We start from the raw sequence: 25,382 nt of genomic DNA on the forward strand, positions 1-25,382 counted from the left end.
CGGCTCTGGAGCAGCAGCCTGCGGGGAGCGCGGTGCTGGCGGCTGCCGGGCACAGCGTGTGAGCAGCTTAAGTGTGCTGAGGGAAATTCCTGACACTGCGCAGAGGGAGCGCGGGGGCCGAGCCCTGCGCGTGGAAAGAAGCCCGAAGCCGCATGTGAGTGCACAGCTCCTCCGTTTTAATGATTCCCCGCTGAGGGAAACGGTGTCTTGTGTGGTCTTAGTTAAAAAGCTACACTTAAAAGCAACTGCTTCTTTCTCTTAAATTGAATGGGTTGCAGCCCTCATATGACTAACTGAAGTGAAAATAGGAAACAAACTCCCTGTGCACAGGCTCTCCACCAAGATGTTTGACCATCTTCTCCCCTAGGCTTGTGTCGCTTCTCTCGTGTTGGTTGTGGGGAACCTCCATTTCACCGCAAACACCCCCCGCTGCCTCATCCTCTGCGACGCAAAAGCAGTCGAGCTCCATAAGGTGATGTAACATTGCAGTTTCCACCAAGCATGTAGTCTGAGCCATCAAAACAGTTCACACCAAAAAACTCCTTTTGGAAATAAAAAATATTCCTTTGCAGTCATAACTTCTTGAAATACTAATGCCCTTCTCCTTGGCTCACAGTTTTGGCATAGGCCTCTCCAAATAATACTAAATTTGCTCATTTGATCTTACCACCAGGTTCCATAGCAATATGTAACTGCTGGTTTGCATGAAGATCAATTAGCACAGGTTGAACGTAAAAAATGCAACAGGCTGCACAAGTGTCAAGAGAAAGCTGGAGATATCGGTGTCTAAAAGGATGCCAGCTCTCTTTAACCTGAATGCAGGTGATTACAAACCAGCTTTAGAAATTACCTCAGTTCTCACTCTCCAGACAGTAGGTCATGTCTTGAGAACCCTGACTAACTGCTGCCCAGGACAGAGACTCTGTCCAGCTCTGGAGCCTTCAGTACAAGAAGGACATGGACCTGCTGGAGAGGGGCCAGAGGAGGCCACTGAGATGATCAGAGGGCTGGAACAGCTCTGCTGTGAGGACGGGCTGAGAGAGCTGGAGGTGTTCAGCCTGGAGAAGAGAAGGCTCTGGGGAGATCTTATTGCAGCCTTTCAGTATTTAAAAAGGAGCCTATAAGAAGGGGACAGAATTTTTAGCAGAGCCTCTTACGACAGAAAAAGGGGTAATGGGTTTATGCTAAAGGAGGGGAGATTCAGGTTAGACACAAGGATGAAATTTTTTACAGTGAAGGTGGTGAAACACTGGCCCAGGTTGCCCAGAGAGGTGGTTGATGCCTCACCCCTGGAAACATCCAGGGCCAGGCTGGACGGAGCTCTGAGCAACCTGATCTACTTGAAGATGTCCCTGCTCATTGCATGAGGGTTGGACTAGGTGAGCTTTGAAGGTCCCTTCCAACCCAAACTGTTCTATGGCTCTATGATGATATGATTATAAATAATGTACCTCAGTAAAGGTACTTCTTACTCTGCTCCCATTTCTGAAAGATCATTGATCTACCCATCTCACATGTGGATGTCCAGCCCTGGCAGGACTAGTGCAGCAGAAAGGTAGGAACATGAGTCTTTTGAGAGGACGCTGTTCCCAGGGAAGCAGCACACATTTCTCTAATCAGTGCACCTGCAAAGTACAATGTTCCCTGCTTGTTGGGAAAGGTCTGGTTCACCATGAGCAGGAGCTGTGTTCCTATGCAAGTGCAAAATAAAGCACAGTCCAGTTGCAAGATGAAACAGGAGATCAGCTTATGGACATCTGCAGTGAGGGCACAGAATGCTGTAAGGATGGGCAAAGTAAAGCCAGAAAGCTTTTTTTAAAATAATGTATGGATGTTCTAGCTTTCATTTACCAACACTGCTTTCAAACAAAAACACATCAATAAACAGAACTAGTGGGAAGCAGAGGGATGGACTGGGAAGGAGAAAGGCTCTGTTTCAGCAGAAACACTCACTATACCTGAGTGACTTGCTCTTCCCCTTCCCTTCAGGGTTCTTTTCCACAATGTCTGCTCAGGAATCTGGTGGCCGAGTGCTCCAAGGAGAAATGACAGCACGGTGATGTAGCTGCCCATGGCAGCAGAGGAAGCAGCGTCAAAGCCTGGCTGTCCCTGGGTTGCTTCCCTAGAGTTGAGCACATTGCTATGCAGACTTAGAAAGCCACATTTCCTGTAGGTGCTGTCCCAGGCTTGCATGGCTGAGGGGAAGAACAGCAAGTCGATGTAACAACGCATCTCTCCCTTTGCCATCTCCTGGCACTTGCATCTCCCACACACATCACCTGAACAGAGCTGGGCAGTGCTGAGGAGCGGACTGGATGGCTCCTGGCACAAAGAACTTGGGCCAGCATGAGGTGAAGCCCAAGTACCTGCCTTCTGAGTGCTGTTGATCCCACTCTGGCACAGGCTCCCAGTCTGACTCACCTCCTTGAGCCCTCACTTACCTGACCAGTGAAACGGGGAACAAATTCCTTGTCCATACTTTCAAACACTTGAAACAGGGAAAGCTTTAGCTAATCAACATTAAATTTAATAACTCCTCATTCTTTCCTTTGCACATGATAGTTGTCACAGCCCCACATTCGAGCACTTTCAGCTCAGACAATATGCTCCTGCATTGCTATCTTTAATTGGCACTTTCCTGCCAAGCCTCAGCATTTTACATTGGGCTTTTTCCACATGAGAGCTGCCACAAACAAAGCAGCTCGCTGACCCACTTAACTCCCACGTGAAGGCACATGAAGCTTCGCTTCGGTCACCAAACAGAAAAGAAAATGCAAGAGCAGAAGGTTTTGATTAAAGTGAGCAAATGGCTTCAAGGCTCATTGTCTGCACCAGGGACACGACTGTGTGTGTTCTCTCCTCTCATAAATTTGGTCACCGAGGGAGAAGTATTCCATACAAAGCAGGTAGTCCTCATGCACTGTGAAGTGAGTTTGATTCAAGTTTTCCTGTTGGCATGAAAGTCCTGTGAGCCATGCAATGTGCCCACGGGCCTCTTGCTCTGACCCGCAGTGACTGCCTCCAGGGACAGTTCATTCTCCCTGGCCAAAACACCAAGGAAGGTACCAATTAGTGTTAATTGCAGCATTCTTTATTTTGTGACAGAAGTCTAAGCAAAAATCCCCCAAAACTGAACCCAGGCTACTGGCCACAGCTTTCCATCCTTTCTGACCTGAGCTAGGTTTAATGCAGTAGCCTAGAAGATGATCTCTAGTCTTAACAAGTCTGAGGCATTAGGTCTTGTATTTGCATCAGAGACCATATTTTTCCTGGCTGCCCCCAGTCCTCTGGGAAGAGAGACATTTACAGGTCAAACTGACAGGAGTCTTATCTTTGTCAACATTTCAGTCCTATTTCCTTTTCCCTCATAAATGCCCTTTTAAACTCTTTCAAATTTTCCTGTGCCTGTTTCTATAGCTATCTGCTGTTATTTTATATAGTTATCTGCATTATTTTATCTTTTTTCCACCACCCAAACACTTATAATTATGCTCACGTCTCTTTTATTGTACTTGCACGTCACACATGCACATACCTTAGCAACATGGATTCTTTTAATCTTTGAAAAACATTTCCCTTTTATCCTCACCCAAATATTAAGCCAACTGGAAAGTGACACATCAAGGTTAGGAATGCAGTCTGCTCCTGACGAGGAAAAAACGCTGAGCTGTGCAAGAGAGGCTAAGTGGATTAAGATCCTTTTTAAAGATTAGGTCACCCTTCACCCTAAATGTAGATTTTTTCTGAAATTAATGGGAGCTCTCACAGAATGCAATGGGAGGGCTGACATTGAACAGCAACGCAGCAAACATATATCGGCAGCCTGCTCAAACCTGATTGTCCAAATCACCCACTCCAAATGGTTCTTAACAACCAACTGATTGAATCTATACTATGTATTAACACGGCAGGATTTCATCTTGTAAAAATATGAGCCGATGGGGAAAAAAAGCTGAGCTAGTCGTTCTCAGGATAAAAACTTGGGCTGTGATTCATCTGATGTGGCTGCACTGACGTTACACCAAAGGACAGGTTTGCCTCGGGAGAATCCATTCTGCCTCTGGAACTGGCTCCTGCCAGCCCAGTGGCAAAGCTCTGGCAGCTCCAAACCTGGGTAGTTTGTTTTTCAGGATGCAATTCAATAGAATGCACTTTAAGCATTGTGCAGCTAATAAACCACAAATGTCATGCCTTTGTGTGGGATAGCTGAGGCAACAGCCTTATAGATTTGTCTTACATTTCCTCTGCCCATCGCTTCTGGGCCGGGGAACCCAGCCCTTCAAACAGGGAGACCTGCAAATGCAGCCCAGCACCTGAAAGTCATACCAGAAATAACAATCCTGCAGGCAACAAAGCAGCTGTGCTGCTTCTGCAACTGGCACAGACCCCCTGCTCACTCCCTGACGCACAACTGCCGTCTGCAGGGTGGGCTGGTGAGACACAGGAGCTCTGAGCACACCCAGCAAGCGAGATGGGGAGGCAAAGTGCTACCTTCACTCACAGAATGGTGCAACACTCTGAGCCTTGCAAAGATACCCTAACAGAAGTAACTCTATTTCCCTGCTCATTTTAAAGAAACCAAAACATAGACAAGCTGTGGGTTTATGCAAGCACTTGTGTGGAACTGGCAGCAATGCCACACTGCAGAGCATGCAGCCCGATTTCCAGGTCTGTACCTGCTCACCAAGCCCTCCTCTCAGCCAGCACTGAAAAAGTGCACTGAAAAAAAGCCCTGGCTTTCCAAAATCACTGTCCTAAAAACCAGTTTTATTTGTTTTTCTCCTTCCTGTTCTTTAAAACAAGTTTCAAATCCTGGCCAGGCTCTAGACTCCACATGATGGGTCAAGTGCAGGGTCAAACATGTGGCCACAGAAAGGTGACCCCAGTGCCTGTGGCTCACTGCAGACACCCACTTCACTATTTCAAAGTCCTGCAGCACTCTTTCTCACAGTCCTGCCTGCCTGCAAATCTTCACCACATTTGAAGACAATTGCAAACCAGCATTTTCTTCCCTGATCAGAGCCAGGTCTTGTGTAGGAGCTTCTCTGCAGCTTATCCTTTCCCAGCATAAGAGACCCACATAATTACTGGCCACAGACACTCAGGTGTGTAACTACTCCAAGCCTCCCAGGAAAGCCCGTATCTCTGTCCCTGCCATATGCTTAATTAACGCCGGGCGGGAGAAGTGATGAGAGGCCTGGCTACACCCTGCATGGGAGAAAACGGTGCACTTTAGCAATTCTCACTCATGCAGCTAACCATTGCCTCGGCTTCCTCTGAAAGCTGCTCACCTTGGGCAGGAGGGATGTGTCTGGATTAGCAGTGCCAGGCGCAGAACAGCCCTCCCCACCGCCTCCCTCCCAGCAGCACCCTGGGGTGGTCTCTCGCATATCTCTGGCCAAGAAGGCACAGATTATCGCCACCGGGAGTTGGACATTTCAAGACTTTGTGGGTTATAACCTCTGGGAAACAGGATGTATTTGAAGAGCATCTTGGACAATGGAAGAGTCTGGTCCAAGAGGAGGACTTGTATTCCCGGAGAACACCTAGTGGAGATCACACCCACCACACTCCTGTTACCTGCCAGCCCAAATTTCACCGGCAGTACCCTGCCCAGAGCAGGGTCGGGCACAGCACCTCAGAGAGCACAGCCCTATCCTGGACAGCTACAGGCACGGGCGAAGCGAGAACCAAAAAGCCTAGCGCACCGAAAGCTGCGAGAGGAGGAATTTGCTAGAGCTACCCTCTGCTTTGCTTGGAGAGGAGAGGATATCACTGCTCAGAGCCATGCATAAATCCTCCCTTGCACCATGAGCTATTTGCAGACAGGTTTTAGCCTTGTTCCTTGGGGCTGCAGCCATTTTAAAAGCCAGGTATGCGAGCAAACAGGCTCATTACTGGCAAGAGCAAGTGTCACTTGCCCAGCCTGCTCTCCTCCTCCACTCAGGGCTCATGAGCAAGCACTAGCACTTGGACCACGGTTTCTAGCACACTCCTGACATGCTGTGCAGCCTGGGCAGCCCACACCACATCTAACAGGCAAAACAAATAAGTAAAACACCAAACTGCATCTTTAATTTCAATCAGTCTAACACTGCCAGATTCACCAACGCTTTTTTCTCTAGAAGAGAGCACTGGCTTCATCATTCCTTTTTCCTCTGTTTTGCAACCAACTCTGCTTTCCCCTTTTCCCCTCCACTTCATTCTTCTTTTACTTCCAGCACTTCATGTGTTGGGATATGCTATGCAGTCCTAAGCCCAGTTCCCCTTCCTGCAAAACAGTGACATTGGAATAAATGAGTGTAAATTAGCAGATTTTGCTAGCACCTAAGTGTTCTGAAGTTTGAAAATTGTACTACATACAAAGGTGTTCAGTAAAGCAGCTCCACTATTCATGAGAAAGACAGGGAGCCTGCAAGTTATGCCTTGAAACCAAAGCCCCGGCACCCCTGGCATCCCAGGAAAAACAACTCACAGTCTGGAGGTTTGTGTTTGTCTACGATGAATGAACAAACGACTGGAGAGCTGAAAAATAAAAATCGGTGCAAGGACTGAGCTGAGGCATAACGCATGACACAGCACGTCTGTCCATTTGCTATGGAAACTATGTTTGGCAAGTATCAGGTGTCTGAATTTCTGCTTATGTACATCTCCCAGGACAGCAGTATATTAATAACACAAGCAGCCTAAAAACAGCAACTATCACCAAGAAAAGCTACACTTCTGCTGAGAGTTCCTTGCTGTAGCCTGGGTATTGTTGTGCATTACTCGAACAGCAGAGTTTTGTTTCTTTGCTTTTCAGATTTACCATCTAAGCTGATCTCAATTGAAAGAAGACTAATAAACAAAAGGAAGGGAAAGGAAACTTCTAGCAGGAAGCACAGCTTTCTTGACCGTCTTCCCATCAAGGAGAGTGTACAGCAACCAGGGTGCCAGCTTAAAAGCACAAATCTTTCCAAGAGATCTGCAGAAGCGTGTTTGGAAGCTCATGCAGCTCGACAGGATGGCCCAGGCATGACAAGCGGCACAGAAAGAGGCCACAGAGTCAAACACATCAGAGAGCAGCAAGGAGACATGGGCCTGCAGGCAGGGGCAGAACCCCGGGCACAGAGAAGCTCGGTGAGAGAAGCAGAGTAGGAAGAAATCTACTCCAGGTTCAAAAGGCAGGCCAAGGGTGGGAATGGGAAGCACAGGGAGGGCACTGCTCAAACTTCAGTGAATATGGAACTGCGCTGGATGAGTTACTCTAAGTTGTCTTAAGAGCAGCTTTAACTCAACAGCCTTGGAAGGAGTATTTGTGGCAGCACTAAAGAAATGGGCAGATTTGGTTAAGATCCATACTAGATTTCTCCCACATTCTTAAATGGTGTTAGAGATGCGCTAGTCACACGAATGCAGCCAGTCACTCCAAACTGCCTGGACTAGACACACTTCTTAAATCTGGGAGGTCATTTCCAGGAAACCTTGTTTTTGTCAGAGGTCAGCCAGTGCCCGCACAGCTGAAGGGTGCTGCCCCCCGGTGTCAGGCTGCGCCCAAGGGGTTCAGCTCTGGACACGAGAAGGTGCAGCCACATTTCTAGTTCATCTTGGCCCAACAGCCATCTTCATTTTCACATGAATTTATGAACATGGACTTTAAAAGAAAACTGTCCACTCTGGGCAGATGCATTTTGCTGCTGCTCTCTGCTCTACAAAGTCAAGGTAGAAAAGTTATTTCAGAGCTGCCTGACAGTTACTAACAGATAAGCAATTGCTGCCAACCACTTTGATCTTGTTTAACCCAAACCTTAGCTAAGGATGTATTTTCCCGGGCTTTGAGGTATAAACACTACCTGTCATATGAAACAATGCACAGAGAAAGCCTGCAGACATATGGAGCAACACTACTTCTGAAAGGTAAGGATTGTCCATGGCCATTGGGCTGGTCAACAGATTTCCCTGGCACGCCCAAGATGACAAGCCTTTGATATAGAGACACACTCATTCAAGTGGTTTCCCCAACAGTTCACAGTGACAAAGGAGAATGCTTTCATTTAAGTCTCGGAGAGCATGTCATTACAATCACAATTATTCAAGTGAGCACGCCAGATAAGACAGAATTAGCCAGGCCAATGGCTCAGGTTTCTTCTCCTCTGCCAGGAGTCTTAAAATAGCCAAGGAATTAGTACCAGCCACCTACCTGAGCAGCCGGTTATTATCACCTGGGCTTTCCTCTGAAATCTTCTGCCAAGCCTGACCTACAGCCAACAGCAGCAGAGTGTTTCATCTCAGACAGTAAACAATCAAGGAAGGCTAAGTAAGTGCCGCAAAACCTAAACTGGAATTTCTGCAGGTCTCAGATTTGCAATAAAATGCAAATTCTAATTGCATAGTCAAACTGCATTTTCAAACAGGACTGGCTATCTGCAGCCAGCTACAACAGGTCGTGTCGGAACCAGAATAAATCTTGATGCACAACAAAAAGCTACACTCAGTTCTCTCATCTCCTACTACTGGTGACAAAAACCTGCCTTTCCATTCCTGGTTCAGCCACCCAGAGGCTTATTACCATGTTGTGATGTGTTTGTCACCCCCTGAAGCAGAAAATACCCTTGTTTTATGTAGACAGTGAAACTAAAATAGAGGGACAAGGTGCTGCAGGGCCCAAAGGACAACTGAACTCCTAATAAAACGCAGACTGCCCCGATTGCTGCCACATCTTCTCAAAGATCTTTGCTTGGTCTGAGAACAGTGTTAGGTAAGGTAGTGGTCACTGTTTGCTCACTGTTCAGCAAGAAGTCCCTCTAAAGGCAGCCACACTTCACACATCCTTGAATGTTTTCTGAATCAGGCAACTGTACATCTAAGGCACACAAAGCCTCACACAATCAGCAAGTTACCTTTGCCTGGTCAGCCTAGAGGTAAAGTAGATCCATAGGTGCACATCACGGACCTCTGCAGAGTGCAGGGTGGGGTGTTCCCGCCTGCCTCCCACTCAAGTGATAACCACCAGCGGTGGTCGTGATGGATGCATCTGGTCGTGATGGCTGCATCCTGCTCCAAGTGGATTTGGGGAGACAGAAAACACAATAGCCAAGGGCTCATTTACAGCAATGCACCCAATTACCTACAGTGCTAGCCAGTGTGACTCAAACCAAATTTGGAAGAGACTAACATCTGCAGTGGGTACACAAATATGATGACAAATCAACCATCTTACTCCATGAACAGTGGACAGCCCAGAGCCCTTTGAGCTCTCCTGCACAGCAGTGGGCTGCACAGCAGTGGGCTGTCCCCTTGAGCAGGGACACCTCTCAAGGTCATTCCTCAAGGCTGAGAGGATCCTGATCACATCAGATCCTCAGTGACTAACAGCATGCTGAACTTCGAAATCTTAGCCAAGTGATACAAAGGATTGATTGTGCATATATAATCCTTCAGACATATACCATTGACCAAGACTGAGGTTAAGTCTGGATGCAGCCACGCCTAGACTCTTCTCTGAGAAGGAGTTTAGAATGCAACAGAGTCCTTTCTGAACCTCATGACTCAAGAGGTAGGGCTCCTTCCCAGTGTTGTCTGACCCTGTCCTCTACGCAGTACACAACCAAGTTCACCCTGCCATCCACTCCTGTTAAATCACTGACGCATTTACTACCAAACATTGTGAAATCACCGTTTTGTATCAAAAAACATATTGCTGCTCCTCTCTTGCAAGTGAAGTGCATCACTCTTCCCACAACAGAGCAAAATCACTTCTATGCAAGTGTATGAAGAATGAAAGCACAGCTGTGACTCCAGCTAAGTCACCAAAACAGCCACCGTGTCCCCCACAGCAGGGCCTGCTCCCAAACACACACCCTCTGCCTGCACAGGGAAAGGAATGGGAATCTTGAATGCGAATGACCTCCTCTATGCGTGTAACTATGTGAGAACTTGCATGAAACAGAGACATTCAGTTAAACAGAAGAACCACCGCCAAGAGCCAAAGTAATTGAAAAATGGTTTTTTTTTTTTTATAACCCATCATTAATCATCATTAATTATAAATGTAAGACACAGCCCCCATCAGCAAGTTCTGAACGGACAGCCTCACATTTTCTTTCAAAACAGCGAGTGCTAGAGACAAGTTATAGAACTGAAGGTTCTGGCACGACCGTAGGTTGTCACAGCATGGGCACTTGTGAGCACAGAGTCAAGAACATTTTCAAAAGCAGAGAAGACCATAGGTTCTCTGATGGCTAAAGAGGAGGGAGAGGATTTGTAAGTAGATTTCTTGCCTAGGAAAGACTGAAACAGTCTAGCCAAGACGAACCGAGCCAGGGCAGCAGAACCACCAGGTCTACCTCACCAGTTTCTGAGTTGAGGAAAAACACGGCAGTCATGAAAATGTTAAGTCTGTTTCTGTTTCTTCAAGTTTGGTCTTTTTCTTGGTCGCTTCTTTGGTTTCTGCACAGCATTCTTAACACTGGCAGGGGGCAGTCTGAGAGTTATTTCATTGTCCTCTGCGTCATCATCCACCTGAGCAGCTTTCCGGCGCTCGAGCACTGCAGGAGTGCAGACTGGAGTAGGATCCTGAAGAGATCAGAAAAACATGATTCATTGCAAAGCATCTGCCAAAGAGCTGTCATCTTCACAGAAATATATGTGAAAGGCAGATGTAAATGAATTCACCTTTCCTACCGCGTCATTATGCACATTTGTTTTCTAAACTTCATATTTCCATACTCAAAGCACTAAGAAAGCCAAGAAGAAAAGAACCAAGAAAAAAAGTATGTTTGAGACTGGCATATAGAAATGCCACATTCGAGCCCACGGCAGAGCTGAGACATCCCAGCTTCGTTATCTCAGAAGTTCTCAGAACTCATTTGACTGAATGTATGAGTTACCCTGTCCTCCTCACAACCAGCCCCAGTCCAATTATCACAAGTAAATCCAGTAACATTAAAAAAAAAAATAATTAAAAATAGAAACTCGCAACAGCGATGAAACAAATCAAAAAAGGTTAAAAACTATCAGAGATTTCAGACTGTCAGTGCCCCAAATTTCAGTGCTGATTACCCAAGCCTCCCTTACATTCCACTGCAAGTTTCAGCTGGCATTAGTTCTCAAAATACTGGAACACCACACCTGGAGAGTGCAAGGGAGGAGGGACAGCATACGATATAAATGGACAGACAGCACCAGAGTGTACTAATGGTTCCTTTTTGTCAGAGCAGGCTGATATTATAACATAGCACAGACTAACATAAGGATGGCAGCAAGCAGATCATCCTGCACCAGTTTAAAGCACAGATGTAGGTGGTGCAGAGGTGACTGTCCCCAGCACCCTGCACTTCTCCTGCCTTGAGTGAGTGTGGAACGGAAGAGGCCGACAGCAGCCACAGAGCTGCCTGGATGCACCATGGGACTAGTGCTGCTCGTGATAAGATGCTGAGCAGAAACCTTTGCTGCTAAATAGTCCCACAGGAGAAAGAACCAAGAGGATCCAACCACCTTCCCCCATTGAAGAGTGTTAACACATCTCAAAGGAGCTACTTCTCTCACAAAAATCTCTCAAGCAAACTATGTCAAGGTTTTCAGGTGTTGAAATTAAAATGAAGAAACCAGTTGCAGGCGTGAAACATCCGCCCCAGTGTGAATGGTGGAGCATGGTGCTGGGCACCACCAGGGCTGTTGAGTCTTACCTGGCTGCTCAAAGACATGTTCAGTTTTGATTTCTTGGTTCTTTTAACTTTTTTTCTCTTTATGGAAAGCTTCTGTGCAGCCTAGGAAGCAAGACAGATCAGGCAGATCACTATAAACTTCCTTGTGTGAAGACACCATCACCTGTCTATAGGTTTCTTTGCTTCGTAACTACAAAATCTTTGCTACGATAATTAGCTCTGAATTAATAAAATTACTTACAGTGCCACAGAGTTGATCTGGTTTGAATAAAACCACCCAAAGCAACATAAGAAAAGAAAAGCTGCTACTACGCATTGTAAAAAAATACATTTAACAGTATTGTTTAAAATTCAAGTACTTCAGCCACATGCTCCACAAATGAGCAATATGCTCAGTTTGCTCAGGCAAGGTCTAGGGATGGAAACTCTAGTCTTGGGACCTGCCTTCAAACTCCGACCCTGCCCAAGCCCCCCACAAGGCCTGGGAAAACCCTGCTGTTCTTCTGGGATCTACAGACAAATATGAAAAACACAAGATATATACATATATATATATATTATACAGAAGAAAAGGAACATCTTCACTTTGCTGTTACTTATTTACTTCTCTAAAGGCAAACCCACACGCACCTATAGCATAACATGGCAAGAGCACCACACCGATTTCCAGGAGCTTCTACACAGTTCTCAACACAAGTAAGTCTCCCTGGCCCTCCAGCTCTTTTACCAGTTCCTCATGAAACACATGATGTTATTGTATTTAGCACAAGCTTAGAAAAATGTTTTGGATAAAACAGTCACCAAAATAATGCCAAACTTACAAATCCTGGGAAGTCATAATTGAACCCTTTTTCAGCCAGCCTCTTCCGTAAACGCTTCTCCTTCTGTAGCAGCCGCTTTGTCATCTTCGCCTTCTGAACGAGCGAGCGTATCTTATTGTACCTCCTGACCGCGGGCTGAGAAGGCTTCAGAAATCTTCTGTTACTGTTTTTGAAGAGGTTTTCATGAACCCTTTCAGGAGACATAAACTGACCTGTATCGTAAAGATACCAAGTTATGGCAGAGCTCCACTTCTCACCAAATGTACTCACATAACGCTGTTCAGTTCTCCTTGTAACACTATCCGCTGCTGCAGCAGAGTGCTAGTGTGGCATGTCATAAACAAAGAACACAGAGAGTAACTAAATATCCACTAATAAGAGAACTGATAATGGATAGAAGAAAAGAACCCCCAGAAAACAGTCAGATAAACTTATTTGTCAAAAGTTCATGCATATACAGCTCATAAGCTTTTACAGAGCAAGTGTCACTATCACCATATTTGAAAGAACTTGCTAATTTCATAAGTCTTTTAAGCAAAAAAAATCCTCTATGTCTAACTACCCAGGCTGCACCTGCAACAATTACAAATACTTTCTCTCGAAAAAATGCAAGACTCTCCTAACCAAAAAGATAAAACAATAACTAGGAATTTCCTCTGCACGTTTGAGGACTTACACTCCAGCTTATACTTACACTTTAGCAGTCTTTCAGAAAACAGGTAGTTGTTCATTGTGTCTGCAACAATCTTAGCAACGTCGTCGGACTCAAACTCTATAAATCCGTAGCCTTTGCTAGCTCCAGTCTATAAACAACAGAAAGAAATCTAAAATGATGCTCGATACAGAAGAACTAAATTAAAATCACTTTATGCTTCCAAAGTCATCGCCTATTCTCAGCTAAATACAAGTAAATTCATCATGTTCAGTGAATCAATGAAAAGCACCACATTTAGTTCTAAATTAGCAAGACATTATTCATAAATATATATTTGTATATGAAACAAGCTGCTCAGCAATACCTACATGTGAAATAAAAGCTGCCCTGCGTTGCTGTTGTTCTGTTGCTGTTACCAAGTGTATACAGCAACGTTATAATGCAACGATAAATCCAGAAATTAGACATTACATTTACTAGCACAAAGCAACAAGAAAGCTAAAATGGAGTGTTTGCCGTGACATTTCACACTGTACCTTGAATTAGTGTGTTCTGCCAACGCTTCTCACATAAGTATATTTACTTATAGAACAAAAAGTGGGCTCTGTTAACTGTCACTGAAACTGCTTATTTGCAGTCACAGAATCACAGGACGGTTTGGGTTGGAGGGCACTTTTAAAGCTCATCCAGCCCAACCCCAGAGTCAAAGCCTCAGCCGCTATCGGCCCGACACTCGTTGGAAGCGCTATGGTTAGAAGCAGCCGCTCCGCACGGTGCCCCCTCCGCCCGCTCACCGAACTGCAGCTCAGGTCTCCACGCGGCGCGCACGGCGGGCGGAGCCCCAGGGACACACACGGAGCTGCAAAGGCCCCTCAGGCCAGAGTTAACTCAGCTCGTTCCCAACCGGCAGCCTGTGCAGGGAAAAAGCCTCATGGAGCCCGTCCGGCCCCGCCCGAGGCGTGACCGCGCTGTTGTGCCTCAGGCCCTCACGGGCAGTGGCGGCAACAAGGCAAAACCGGCAAGTTCCGCAGCGCCCGGGCCCCTCAGAGCGGGCAGTGATTTACCTTCTTACTCCTCGAGAGCCGCAGCCGCGTCACCGTCCCGAACTGCTGGAAGTACTCGTAGATCTGCGGCTCGCAAAGCCCCCGCGGGAGGTGCCCCACGTACACCACGCCCGGCGTCAGCTCCTCCTGCGGGCACAGAGAACGCGTCAGGCCGGGCCGGGCCGGGCCGGGCCGGACCGCCCCCGCCCCGCCGCAGGGCCCCGCTCACCTTGGCCGCCCGGTTGTTGCGGACTCGCTGCACCTTCTGCTGGACCTCTCGCTGCAGCCGCGGCTCCAAGGCCAGGAACGACGCCGACGGCGGTGCCGCCGGTACGGGCGCAGCCGCCTCCGCCGCCATGCCGCCGGCCTCGCCGCCGCCGGAAGCGCGTCACTCCGCTAGCACGCGGTGTCGCGAGGAGGGCAAGGGCGCGCAGGCGCAGAGCAGCGGGGCGCTGTCTCCTGGCAACGGCGCTTCCCCGCGCGGCCCCTCGGTCCCGCCGCGCGCCGTCGCGTAGCAACGCGCCGCCGTCACCAGGCAGCGGGGCTCTCGCGCGGCTGGGCGGGGCGGGGCGACGGCGTCCCCGGGGCCACCCCGCCGCACCGGGAGGGGGGCCCGAAACACGGACACCCCGTCCGGGGCGAGCAGCTCCCCACGGGCACCCGCCTGCGCCGCCTCCTCCGCCGTCTTCTGTCTCATCCGGCCGCTCAGGCACTGAGCAGGGCAGCCCGGCGCGGCGCGGTGAGGCAGTGCGCGGGGCAGCCCCCGCGCCGGCGGTACAAAAGGCCCTCTGAGGGCGCAGAAGGCCTGGGTGGCGGGAGGTGGCGGCAGCATCATGTCGGTGAGCGAGATGTTCATCGCGCTGCAAAGCGTCCTCACCGCCGACCAGGACATCCGCGAGGTGGGTGCGGGCCGCGCGGAGGCCGGGGCGGGCGCGGCGCACGGGCTGACGGCGGCTGTCCCCGCAGGAGATCCGGCGGGAGGTGCAGGCGCTGGAGCAGACGGCCCGGGAGATGCTGACGCTGCTGCAGGGCGTGCACCAGGGACCCGGCCTGCAGGACGGTGAGCGCGGCCGGGCCGGGAGCGGGGAGGAGCGGAGGTGGCCCCCGCGGTACTCGGGCTCCTCAGTCGCGGGCGCTGCTTTTCCAGGTTTCTGTCGCCCGCGGGCGCTCCTGAGGTGTCACAAAAGTTTGGCTTGTCTAGTCGAGCCCCGCGCCAAAGCAGGGACATCTTCAAGCAGATCGGGTTGCTCAGAGCCCCGTCCAGCCTGGCCTGGGATGGCTCCAGGGATGAGGCATCGATCACTTCTCTGCGCAGCTGGTGCCAGCGTTTCACCACCCTCACTGTTAAAAAACTTCTTCCTTTTCTCTAGTCTGAATCTCTGCATTTGTAGTTTTAAACCATCACCTCTTGTTCTGTCACAATATTGCCCTTCTGAAGTCTGTCCCCATCTTTCTTATAGGCTCCTTTTAAGTACTGAAAGGCTGCAATAAGGTCTTTCCAAAGCCTTCTCCAGGCTGAACGCCCCCAGCTCTCTCAGCCCGTCCTCTCAGCAGAGCTGTTCCAGCCCTCTGATCATCTCAGTGGCCTCCTCTGGCCCCTCTCCAGCAGGTCCATGTCTCTCCCATACTGAGGGCTCCAGAGCTGGACACAGGGGTCTCACCAGAGCAGAGCAGAGGGACAGAATCACCTCTCTCAACCTGCTGGCCACGCTCCTTTTGGTGCAGCCCAGCATACAGTTGGTCTTCTGGGCTGCAAGCACATATTGCCAGCTCATGTACAGTCTTTCAGCCACCAGTACCCCCAAGTCCTTATCCTTAGGGCCGCTCTCAAAACAGTATTGGTCCCAGTACAGACACCTGAGTGACACCACTTGTTACTAGTGTCTGTCCAGATGTTGTGTCGTTGACCACCACTCTCTAGGTGTGTGACCATTCATCCAGTTCCTTGTCCACCGAACAGCCCACCCATCAAATCCATACTCTCTGGTTTAGAGAGAAGGATGTTGTAGGGGACCATGTCGAAGGCTTTACAGAAGTTCAGATAGATGACATTTGTAGCCCGTCCTTTGTCCACTGATGTAGTCACTCCATCACAGAAGGTGACTAAGCTGGTCAGGCAGGACTTGCCTTTGGCTGTCCCGAATCACCTCTCTGTCCTCCATGTGCCCTAACACAGCTTCTAGGAAGATCTGTTCCATGATCTTGCCAGGCATAGAGGTGAGGCTGATAGGTTGGTAGCTCCCAGGATCCTCTTTTCTACCCTTTTAAAAATGGGTGCAATATTTCCCTTTCTCCAGTCACGAGGGACTTCACCTGACTGCCAGGGCTTTTCAAATATTATGGAATATCAGCTTGGCAACCACATCAGCCAATTCCCTCAGGACTCCGGGATGCATCTCATCAGGTCCCACGGACCTATGTCCATTCGCGTTCTGTAGGTGGTCACGAACCTGATCCTCGCAGTGGGAGGGACTTTGCTGCCCCAGGCCCTGTCTTGCAGATCATTTTCTACCTGAAGTGTGGGAAGAGAGCTTGCCCATGTGGACTGTGGCGAAGAAGTTGCTGAGTACCTCAGCCTTCTCCTCATCCATTGTTACCAGTTTACCAGTCTTGCACATCGAGGGGGCTACGCTTCCTTTGACCTTCCTTTTCTGTAGAAACCCTTCTCGTTGTTTTTTTTGTCTCTTGCCAAGTTCAGCTTCAGCTGCACCTTGGCCTTCCTGACTCCATTTCCACAACCTGGCAGTGTCCCAGTGTCCCTGTCCTTTTCCCAGGATTCCTGTCCCTGCTGCCATTGCCTGTGCTTTTCCTTCTTGTGTTTGGTTTGACCAGCAGGTCTTGCCTCGGCCATGCCAGTCTCTTGCCCTCCTTAACTGATTTCTTACACCTGGGGATTGTGAGCTCTTGTGCTTGATGGAAAGTGTCCTTAAAGATCTGCCAGCTCTGTTCTGCTCCCTCATCCCTGAGGGCGGGTTCCCAGGGAATCCTGTTGGCTGACTCATTGAAGAGCTGGAAGTTTGCTTTTCTAAAATTCAGTAACCTGTGTGAGCTTCTTGGTGGCTGCTGAGGGTGGGGAGGGAGTAGCTGGGAGGTTTCCTGCCTGATAAGTAGAAAAGCTGCTATTCCTCCTAAGGAAACACTGTTCTTTCCATTTCTCCCCTCCTCAGCTGGTGTTTTGCTGTGTGTTCTTTATGCAGGAGTTCCCTGTCAGCATTGCTGAATTGGCTCATATGTTATCCTCAAAGTGACATGCATGTAGGGTTTTTTTTTGTCATTTTAGCGTCATCTGTTGGGCCTTTGTATCCCCTTCCTCACCTCTTCACTGCCTCCCCCCCAAAAAAAGCTGTGATCCTGAATGCTCTGAGGGGTGTTCAGGAATGTGTGGGGAGGGGAAGTGTTAATCTGGTTTGCATAAGTCTCTGTATCTCTTTAATACTGCAAAATATAAAGGGCATGTGGAAAGCTGATAAAGCAAGACCTGTCCTTGATGTATGTTTGGGTGACAACTGGAGTTGTTCTGCTGTGTTTGAGGCTTGGGTTGTTAGGCAGCCTGGTTCCTTGCTTTCGATGCAAATTTGTTGAAGATGTTTGACAGAATGTTTCTGGGCCAAGCTATTTCCTCCAGGGCATGAGAACAGCACTACAGACCTGGATGTCAAATGCGCTCTTTGTGCTCCCACACTCCCATTTTCAGACTTATGGGTGAAATTACTGGAATAAACAAGTTTTTCCCCCTTTAAATATGTGAAGCAACCGTTCTGACTTGCTTGGAAATTCTTGAGAGGAATTTGGGAAGGGGAGAAACCTGGTAGGCCACCCTTGGAAGATAAATAGAGGAACAAACCCCCCCAGGTGCTGTTTGATTCACCTGCAGAGCTGAGTGGTGGTTCTCAGCCCGATGGTGCCCACCAGCACACTTGGGCTGGAGCTGGAGACCTGGAATTTCTGGCCTCTGGGAGGGTATGTGTTTAGCAACCTGCAACACCTGAGGTTTGACCTCTGCTGGCAAGTGCCACTTCCACCTACTTGGGAAATCTGGCAGTGCTAAAAATTGGAACTGCTAATTGGTTAATTTACACAAGCATTCACTCACTTTTATGTTGAGTAAACGTGTGGATGTTGCGACTGTTTTGCGTGGGTATCAACACCAGGAGTTGCTTTCCAGCATTTAGTAGTAGAGACCCATGTCTGGCTTGGTTTATTTTAATTTGATCATTAATTCCAGGGGAGAGCTGGTCATGGAACATGCGGACTGACAAGAGATTTAGAACAGCTGGGGAAAAAAAAAGCTCTGCTTATAGTTCTTGTAATACCAGAGATAATGAGTACTTGCTTAATAGGCTGGGAGATAACTCATCATAATAGACCTGTCAGTTTGTCATCAATTACAAGCATAATAAAGAAAGTCAATAGACATTTACATTAATAAAGGTTTACAGCAGAATAATACAGTGCCAATTAACAGATTGTTAGGGAGATAAATAGCACTTGTCAAATGTCACATATTTAGACTACTGCTTTATCTGATAATGGTTGTAGTGCTGCGGTGTAGTGTGCTTAAATGGCTGTTTGGCTTTACTACAGCATCTCATTTGAGTCAGTACCACATTTTTACTTAGAAAGTAGAATTATTCTTCATTAGTAAATTTAAAAGGGATAAACTATGACTCAGCTATGAAAGAGAGGATTATTCATCGCAACAGAGTTTTGGCTAGACTTTGTAGCATCAAGATATTTTTTTAGCCTTATATTTATTCTGAGACGTAAGGAAACTATTAACACTATTAATAAAGCATACTGAAATATAAGAATGTTAAATGGATAAACTAATTTTAAAAAGCAAAAATACTATTAATTACCACAAGTTATCAGGTCACAGAGTAACTAATGATGCCTGGTGACTGCAGCTGTAGTGCTGTGGATGGTTCCAGCTGGTGGTGGTGCTGCTGCTAACAGAAGCTGTGTTGCCTGTTGTGTCCCATCCCTCATGCCAGCATAAGTGGGAGATGATTCTTTCTCCCACAGGCTGCTGGTTGATCCTTTGTAATAATTCTTGCATCATCACTTCAGGCAGAGGGATGAAAACTCAAGGAGACAGAGCCAGTGAAAACAGGGAAAGGGTTTGGACTGGGTGAGCAGTCTGTGCTACTGGAGAAGGGGAAGCGGTGGCATGAGTGCTGCTCATAGAACTATGAGGTGGCTGGAGGCTGGATGCAGATGAGTTTTCTGCACGAGTTAGTGGTATTTAAAATGTTACCTTACACAGTGCCTTTCCTCTGCTTTCCAGGGATTTAACATACCTCTTGGCTAAACCTGTTTTCATCGAGGTTTTTGTCCAACCTCTACAGTAGTGGGGCAGCCACCTGCCTGCAGACAAGCTGTCTCATGGTGATGGCTTCTCTGTGGTCTCTCTGCACCGAGTGTGAGACTGTGTTTAGCTGCGGGATCAGCACTTTTGGTTGTAGCTGTTATTCAAGTGTGGGGAAGGGAAGGAAAACCAGCAGAGCCTCAGCATGGCAGCCTCCAGAACAGGCTTACAGGATCTTTCTTCTGCTCCCTGGCCAAAATGGAGCTTGAGAACTGCTCAGAAAGCCGCTCAGGGTAACGTGTGCTGCAGCCTGCTGTTAGCTGACACGAGTGTGAGTGGCAGGGGATTTGGACTGCCCCATTTAGGAAAACATCAGTGGTGATATCCAAGGATGCTTGAGGATAGTTTGGAGTTGTGATGTTATGAGTGAATTGTTGGACACCATCTGAAACTTTACAGTCAAGATTGTTGTGGGGCTTTTTTTTTTGTCACAGGTTCCTTTGGCAGAAGCCAAAATGCAGATTTACTTCTTGCCCTGTCCCCAGCTGCTCACAGGACTGAGGCAGACACCAGAGTTTGAGGACAGTGTTCAAAGGGCACCTGTCAGTGAGCTTCACACACTTCCTTCCTCCTGCCTGCCACATGGAGCACTTCCACCTTCTGCTTCCTGAAGCTTTTAAGTGCCCCCCCTTTTTTTTTTTCCAGCAGCAATGATGGTTTATTAATTGCATTAAGTGGGGTTTTTTTTAAAAAAAAAAATACACTTAAATGACTCTTAGTAGGGCTCGTTTGATAAAACCTATGCATTGTAGCTTTCAGGTTTAGCTTCTATGATCTTGTTTCAATAATCCCAGCTTCTGTACATCAAAATGCAGGAGAGCCTGTTAGGTTGATCTTCTGTCTTCCTTGGGTCAGGGCCAAGGTTTCTGAGAAGGCTGTGGTTACCAAGTTTGATTAGTTCTGTTGGGCCCTGGTACTGTGGGTGCAGTGTGGCTGTAACTCCTGTCAATAAACAGCAGGTGGCAGTGGGTGGTGCGCAAACAAGGGACCATTTCTCCACAGAAGTATTTCATATATTGGGCAGGCTGAAACCCGCTTTCTTCAAATACAGTGCTTGAAAGCAGGAAATGCAGTTTCCTGATGGGATGTTGCACCTCATCTAACCTAACTCTGATTGATAAGAAAAAAATATTGTAAGATTTCAAAATAAATAAAATCTTGCCCTTTGGCTGTATGAGTTGCTTGGTGGCTCTGTGTGGTATGGGTGCTTGCTTTGGGGCCAGCTGCAGCGTGCAGTGCTGTTCTGTTGCTTGTGATCTGGTGGTTCCCTTTTCTTTCCTCTGTTGCCTCAGATGAGGTCTTATACTTGACACCCTTTTCAGCCTTTCTTTTTCTCTACTTGTCATCTCTCCTTCAGCACTGCTTGTTTGTCACCCTGCTCAGCGTGTCACCAGGCACTTAGCTTGTAGGTTCAATCCATAGGCAGACACCACATTGACTTTTACGTTCCTCTGTTTCTGCCTCCGGCCATTCGTAATTCCTCGTTGCCTCTTGGTCCACAGGCTGACTGACCTTTCCAGTGCTTTCTTCTGTCAGTGCCTGTTACAGAATGGGGTCTTCATCCATGACTTAAGTTATGAACAGTTATGAGTCACGATTACCAGTAATTCTTAAATATCTGGAGCATCTTATTTCAAGTTGGAAACTAAGGACTAGAGCTTCATCCCTGGAAATGTTTAAGGCCAGGCTGGATGGGGCTCTGAGCAACCTGATCTGGGTGAAGATGTCCCTGCTCATGGCAGGGGATCTGGACTAGATGAGCTTTGAAGGTCCCTTCCAACCCAAACTGTTCTAAGATTAGACAGCACAAAACTCAGGATTATTTCTTATCTACCTGTGTGACTCATGCTGTGACAGTGAATATCTCTTAGACTGATTCTGAATGTCAGTTGACTGTCTTGGACAACAAAGGAGCATAAACAGCACTGTCTACACAAGAAAACTGTTAACAAAACCCTGTTCTCTGTCAAGGACTGAATGTTGTGCTGTTTCTTTTTCAGTACCGAAGAAATGTCAGAAGGCTCGTGAACACTTTGGTACAGTGAGAACACAGCTAGAATCTCTGAAGACCAAGTTTCCTGCTGATCAGTATTACAGGTGTGCAGGACCACACACAGCCAGACATTGCCTGGGCACGTTGGGCATCATTACTTTGGAAGAATCGTTTAAAGGCTTGTGAGCCCAGTGCTGCTTTGTATTTGAAAAGCAAATTGTGGTAGAGAAGTGAGGTTTCTATCAGCATAAGTAAAAAATGCTTTGGCTCTAAGGCTTTATAACTTCTCACTAAAAATATCCAGTATTTAATTATTTTTATATTTTTTTTAATGAAAAGGGATATTTAAGAAACTGTTGGAGCTGCCCTTGTTTCTGGGAGCAGAGCATTTGCTGCTCCATTAATTTCAGTTAAGTTAGGCTTGGGGCATTTCTGAAAACAGAGCTCTAAATCTGTCATGAAATGGCTGCTTGTTACTGCAGATGCTAAATGAAGTTGTCACCTTTGTGTTTTGTTTGCTGCCAGAAGGGGACAGTGTCTAGCCAGAACATTTCAAAGAACAAGAATCTTGTCAGCTTAAATCTACTGAGGGAAGATGGGAGGGAGAGGAAAGCCCCCCATGTCTTGTGGGCACAACAACCTGAAAGTTCTGTGAACTGAGTAGTTGTGAGAGGTGTGAGCAAATGCTTGTGTCCAGTGTAGCGTCCTGGGGAGAAGTTGTAGAGTGCTAAGGGGACAGTGGAGTGCTGGTGGTGTCTTGATAAGCCAAAAATATTGCAGAGTGCTATGCGTAAAGGTGGAAAACATAACATATACATAATGTATGCTTGTTACTAACGCTCCAGTAATATATGTTACTTATTTATACCTTGACTTGACGTTTACTTCAACAGATTTCATGAGCACTGGAGGTTTGTGCTTCAGCGGCTGGTATTTCTGGCAGCATTTGTAGTTTACTTGGAGTCAGAATCATTGGTGACCCGAGAGGCTGTTGCAGAAATACTTGGGAGTAAGTTGATGTTGTAACTAAAGAGAAAAAACTTGTCGTGTTTTTAGACATTGTAGCTCTCAAAGGTATAGGGAAACAGCAGAACTTATTCATCCCAAGAAGCTGGTTCCAAAATGTATCTGGTATTTGTTTTTGTTATATAAATAAATTCTTTTAGAAGGTGAAAACCAGCAAACCCAATGTGAACAGAAGCATTCATTCATTAATAAGTTCTTAATCAATGAAGAGTCTTCATTCAAATTGCCTAAATATGATAAAAGAAAATACAAAGATGAGAGCTTATTTTTCTGACTTTTTTGCTTTTGGTGTTTAAAAAGTGTGGAAAACAGGTTAAATTTTTATATTGTAAGAGAACTGTGTCCATCCAGAGCAAATGATTAAAAAAAAAAATCAAATATTTTTCTAAAAACTAAAATTACTACAGACTCCTCTCCTGTATATTAATGTAAATTGAGTTTTACTGTTGGATCAATTATAACCTATTGCACATCCAGCTGAGGATGCACGAGATGCTAAATTGAAATGCTGAGAAGAGGCGTAATTACATCATGTACAGGAAAGGCTGACTTTTATTTTGTAATAATATTTCATAAATTTGATATTTCAAATTAGCTTCAGTAAACAAATGCAATTTCAGCTTGCTGGCTTTGCTTGTGTTCAGTACCACCTGATGACTGCTCTGCTTTTCCTTAGTTGAAGCTGACCGGGAGCGGGGCTTTCACCTGGACATTGAGGACTATCTTTCTGGTGTATTAACTCTTGCCAGTGAGCTGGTAAGGAAGATTTTCATGTGTACATTTGGATTGAAACTGACCCGAAAAAAGAGAGTAATGTGTTTTCTAACTTTCCCAAGCTGTTTCTGGAAGTTATGATACAAAACACCTTGATCTGAACTTCTAGGAAACTGCTTCTCTGTGTGTCAGAATTGTTCCTCACTGATATTTTAAGATTTAAAGTAGTAGCTTGATTGAACATCCAGGATTATTTATATTTTAGATCTACCTTTCTGTTGACCATAATCTGACTGCCTGGAACAAAATGACTTCATTTGGTGGAGTAACTGATGGGAGTAGTGATGTGATTTGAGTGGGTTCTTCTACTGATGTTCTCCTGTGTGTCTTCCTCTTTTAGGCCAGACTGGCAGTGAACAGCGTCACAGCTGGTGATTATTCTCGCCCTCTCCGCATCTCAACTTTCATCAACGAGCTGGATTCTGGCTTCCGTCTCCTCAACCTGAAGAACGACTCCCTGAGGAAACGTTACGATGGCCTGAAATATGATGTCAAGAAAATTGAGGAAGTGGTTTACGACTTGTCAATTAGAGGACTCAATAAGGAAGCAACAAGTGGTGCGGGTGGAGAGAAGTGAAGGATGCTCATTAATAGCATCACCGATTACCTCAGATGGTTGCCAATTGAGGAAGCATGCCAGCAAAGCCTTCCTACAGTAGTTTAGAAGAACTGCAGCTGAAAGCTGCTCTCTATTTTCTTACAAAAGGCGTAGTACGGGTGTTAGATCTCAATGTTCTGTAAAATCGTGTCTAGATTAGGGCAGGAGGCTCCCTGTTTCCAGTGGAATTCCCCTGTCAAAACACACGGTGCTGTTCTGTGCACAGCAGCAATAGCAGCCAGTGACTCTCCTGAGCTGAAATTCTCCTTAGTTCTGCAGTGTTGTCACACTCTGTCCCTGCTCACGCTCCAAAGGTGTGTGCACAGCACGCAGCTCAGTGCAGTACGTGTGATGTTTTAAAAAGCGTTATGTAAATAGCTATACATTTAAGACACTTTTTTGCTTTTTTAAATTTCCACCTACTTCACTAAGTTGAACAGATTTGCATAACTGCTTATTAGCCAGATGTTTTAAATGGCTTATGTGTCCCACTTAATTGAGAAATTAGTGAAAATATTCCCGAGAATTTCTCCATTGGAACTGGTATATTGTAACCCAGCACATCTCTCCCTTTTTTTTCTTCAAGATTTGTTATCAGGGAGAGCAAGGTTTTCTCAAACATCTGCTTTTCACTGGCTGGTATTTGTTTTACTGACATGAGTCAATGTTGAGTTCTAATATGATCATTTGCCTTGAGCACTTGCTGGAACCTTTTTTTTTTAACTACCAAGGTTTCTGAATAGACAAGAGTTAACTGATAAACTTGCAGGTAGCATCTGAGTTTAACAACCTGTATAGGCCACAACTGTATCTGTGTCCTGCGATTCAAAAAAAACCCCAAACCATCAAAACTATAGTTCATGTACTGAAATATTTGTGTCCTCAGAAAAGAAGAGATTACCAGCTTCAGGTAGTTTGCAAGTAAGATATTTGCAAACACCAGCAGCCTCTTTCATTTGTGTCAAGGGACAGACTCTCACCTCCCAGTGTCTTTGTCCTCTTGTCCTAAATGACTTGAGTTTTCCTGTTCTTCACCTACTTCTGGTGGTGCAGCAGGGTTAAGGAGAAAAACTGACTTCTTCAGGAGGATGAACACAGTCATGTTTATGTGGGGTTTGTTAGTGTTTCATTTTGTTAGCAAAGGTCTCCCAATGTTTCAGTTAGGATTTTGGTTTTATTATTGGGGAAAAATGGTTTCTTTGTTATTTTGGCCAATAAAAGCTTTTTTTTTTTTTCTGGCCATTTGGTAACTTTGCCTGTTGTCTGATTATGTTATTTGCTTCCCTTCCTGAGCGTACCGTGAAGTATCATAAGTTTAAGTTCAGCCTTCAGCTGTACTTGGACTAGAATAGAACTCCTTGCTGGAACAGCTGTATGCTGTTGAGTAACCCACTCTGACCCACTGGTGAGTGGAGCCTAAGTCAAGCTGCAAACCTTTCATAGGCTTTTATTATTATTT

General features: G+C 46.6%; 2 protein-coding genes across 3 annotated transcripts; one reads left to right on the forward strand and one right to left on the reverse strand.

Moving 5' to 3' along the window:
- Positions 1–6,180: 6,180 nt before the first annotated feature.
- Positions 6,181–14,532, reverse strand: NIFK (nucleolar protein interacting with the FHA domain of MKI67). 2 transcript variants are annotated; one of them, XR_013922294.1, is made up of 8 exons: positions 14,394–14,532; positions 14,186–14,311; positions 13,161–13,269; positions 12,467–12,678; positions 11,667–11,747; positions 10,331–10,554; positions 6,476–6,525; positions 6,181–6,271 (listed from the first exon to the last, which is right to left on the reverse strand). XR_013922294.1 is itself a non-coding variant. In XM_080347019.1 (6 exons), exons 1-6 carry the CDS (start codon positions 14,520–14,522, stop codon positions 10,372–10,374), a joined length of 840 nt encoding a protein of 279 aa, XP_080203145.1. In that variant the 5' UTR covers positions 14,523–14,532; the 3' UTR covers positions 9,993–10,371. The 2 variants fall into 2 exon arrangements, 1 of the variants encoding a protein (XP_080203145.1); XM_080347019.1 differs by lacking the exons at positions 6,181–6,271; positions 6,476–6,525 and having other exon boundaries at positions 9,993–10,554.
- Positions 14,533–14,727: 195 nt separating this feature from the next.
- TSN (translin) lies at positions 14,728–25,163 on the forward strand. Its single transcript, XM_080347113.1, has 6 exons — positions 14,728–15,063; positions 15,131–15,224; positions 21,533–21,629; positions 22,419–22,534; positions 23,228–23,307; positions 23,666–25,163. Exons 1-6 carry the CDS (start codon positions 14,998–15,000, stop codon positions 23,900–23,902), a joined length of 690 nt encoding a protein of 229 aa, XP_080203239.1. The 5' UTR covers positions 14,728–14,997; the 3' UTR covers positions 23,903–25,163.
- Positions 25,164–25,382: the final 219 nt, after the last annotated feature.

This window comes from Nesoenas mayeri (genome assembly GCF_963082525.1).
Source record: "Nesoenas mayeri genome assembly, chromosome: 6".
NCBI lineage: Eukaryota > Metazoa > Chordata > Aves > Columbiformes > Columbidae > Nesoenas > Nesoenas mayeri.

Bases quoted from the DNA above. Each gene is read 5' to 3' on its own strand.
- TSN (XM_080347113.1), top strand. From the start codon at position 14,998: ATGTCGGTGAGCGAGATGTTCATCGCGCTGCAAAGCGTCCTCACCGCC. The intron at 15,064-15,130 runs GTGGGTGCGGGC...CTGTCCCCGCAG, and splicing joins CCGACCAGGACATCCGCGAG to GAGATCCGGCGGGAGGTGCA. The intron at 15,225-21,532 runs GTGAGCGCGGCC...TTTCTTTTTCAG, and splicing joins GGGACCCGGCCTGCAGGACG to TACCGAAGAAATGTCAGAAG.
- NIFK (XM_080347019.1), bottom strand. From the start codon at position 14,522: ATGGCGGCGGAGGCGGCTGCGCCCGTACCGGCGGCACCGCCGTCGGCG. The intron at 12,679-13,160 runs GTAAGTATAAGC...TTTACGATACAG, and splicing joins TTCTGAAAGACTGCTAAAGT to GTCAGTTTATGTCTCCTGAA. The intron at 10,555-11,666 runs GTAAGACTCAAC...TGATCTCTTCAG, and splicing joins ACATGTCTTTGAGCAGCCAG to GATCCTACTCCAGTCTGCAC.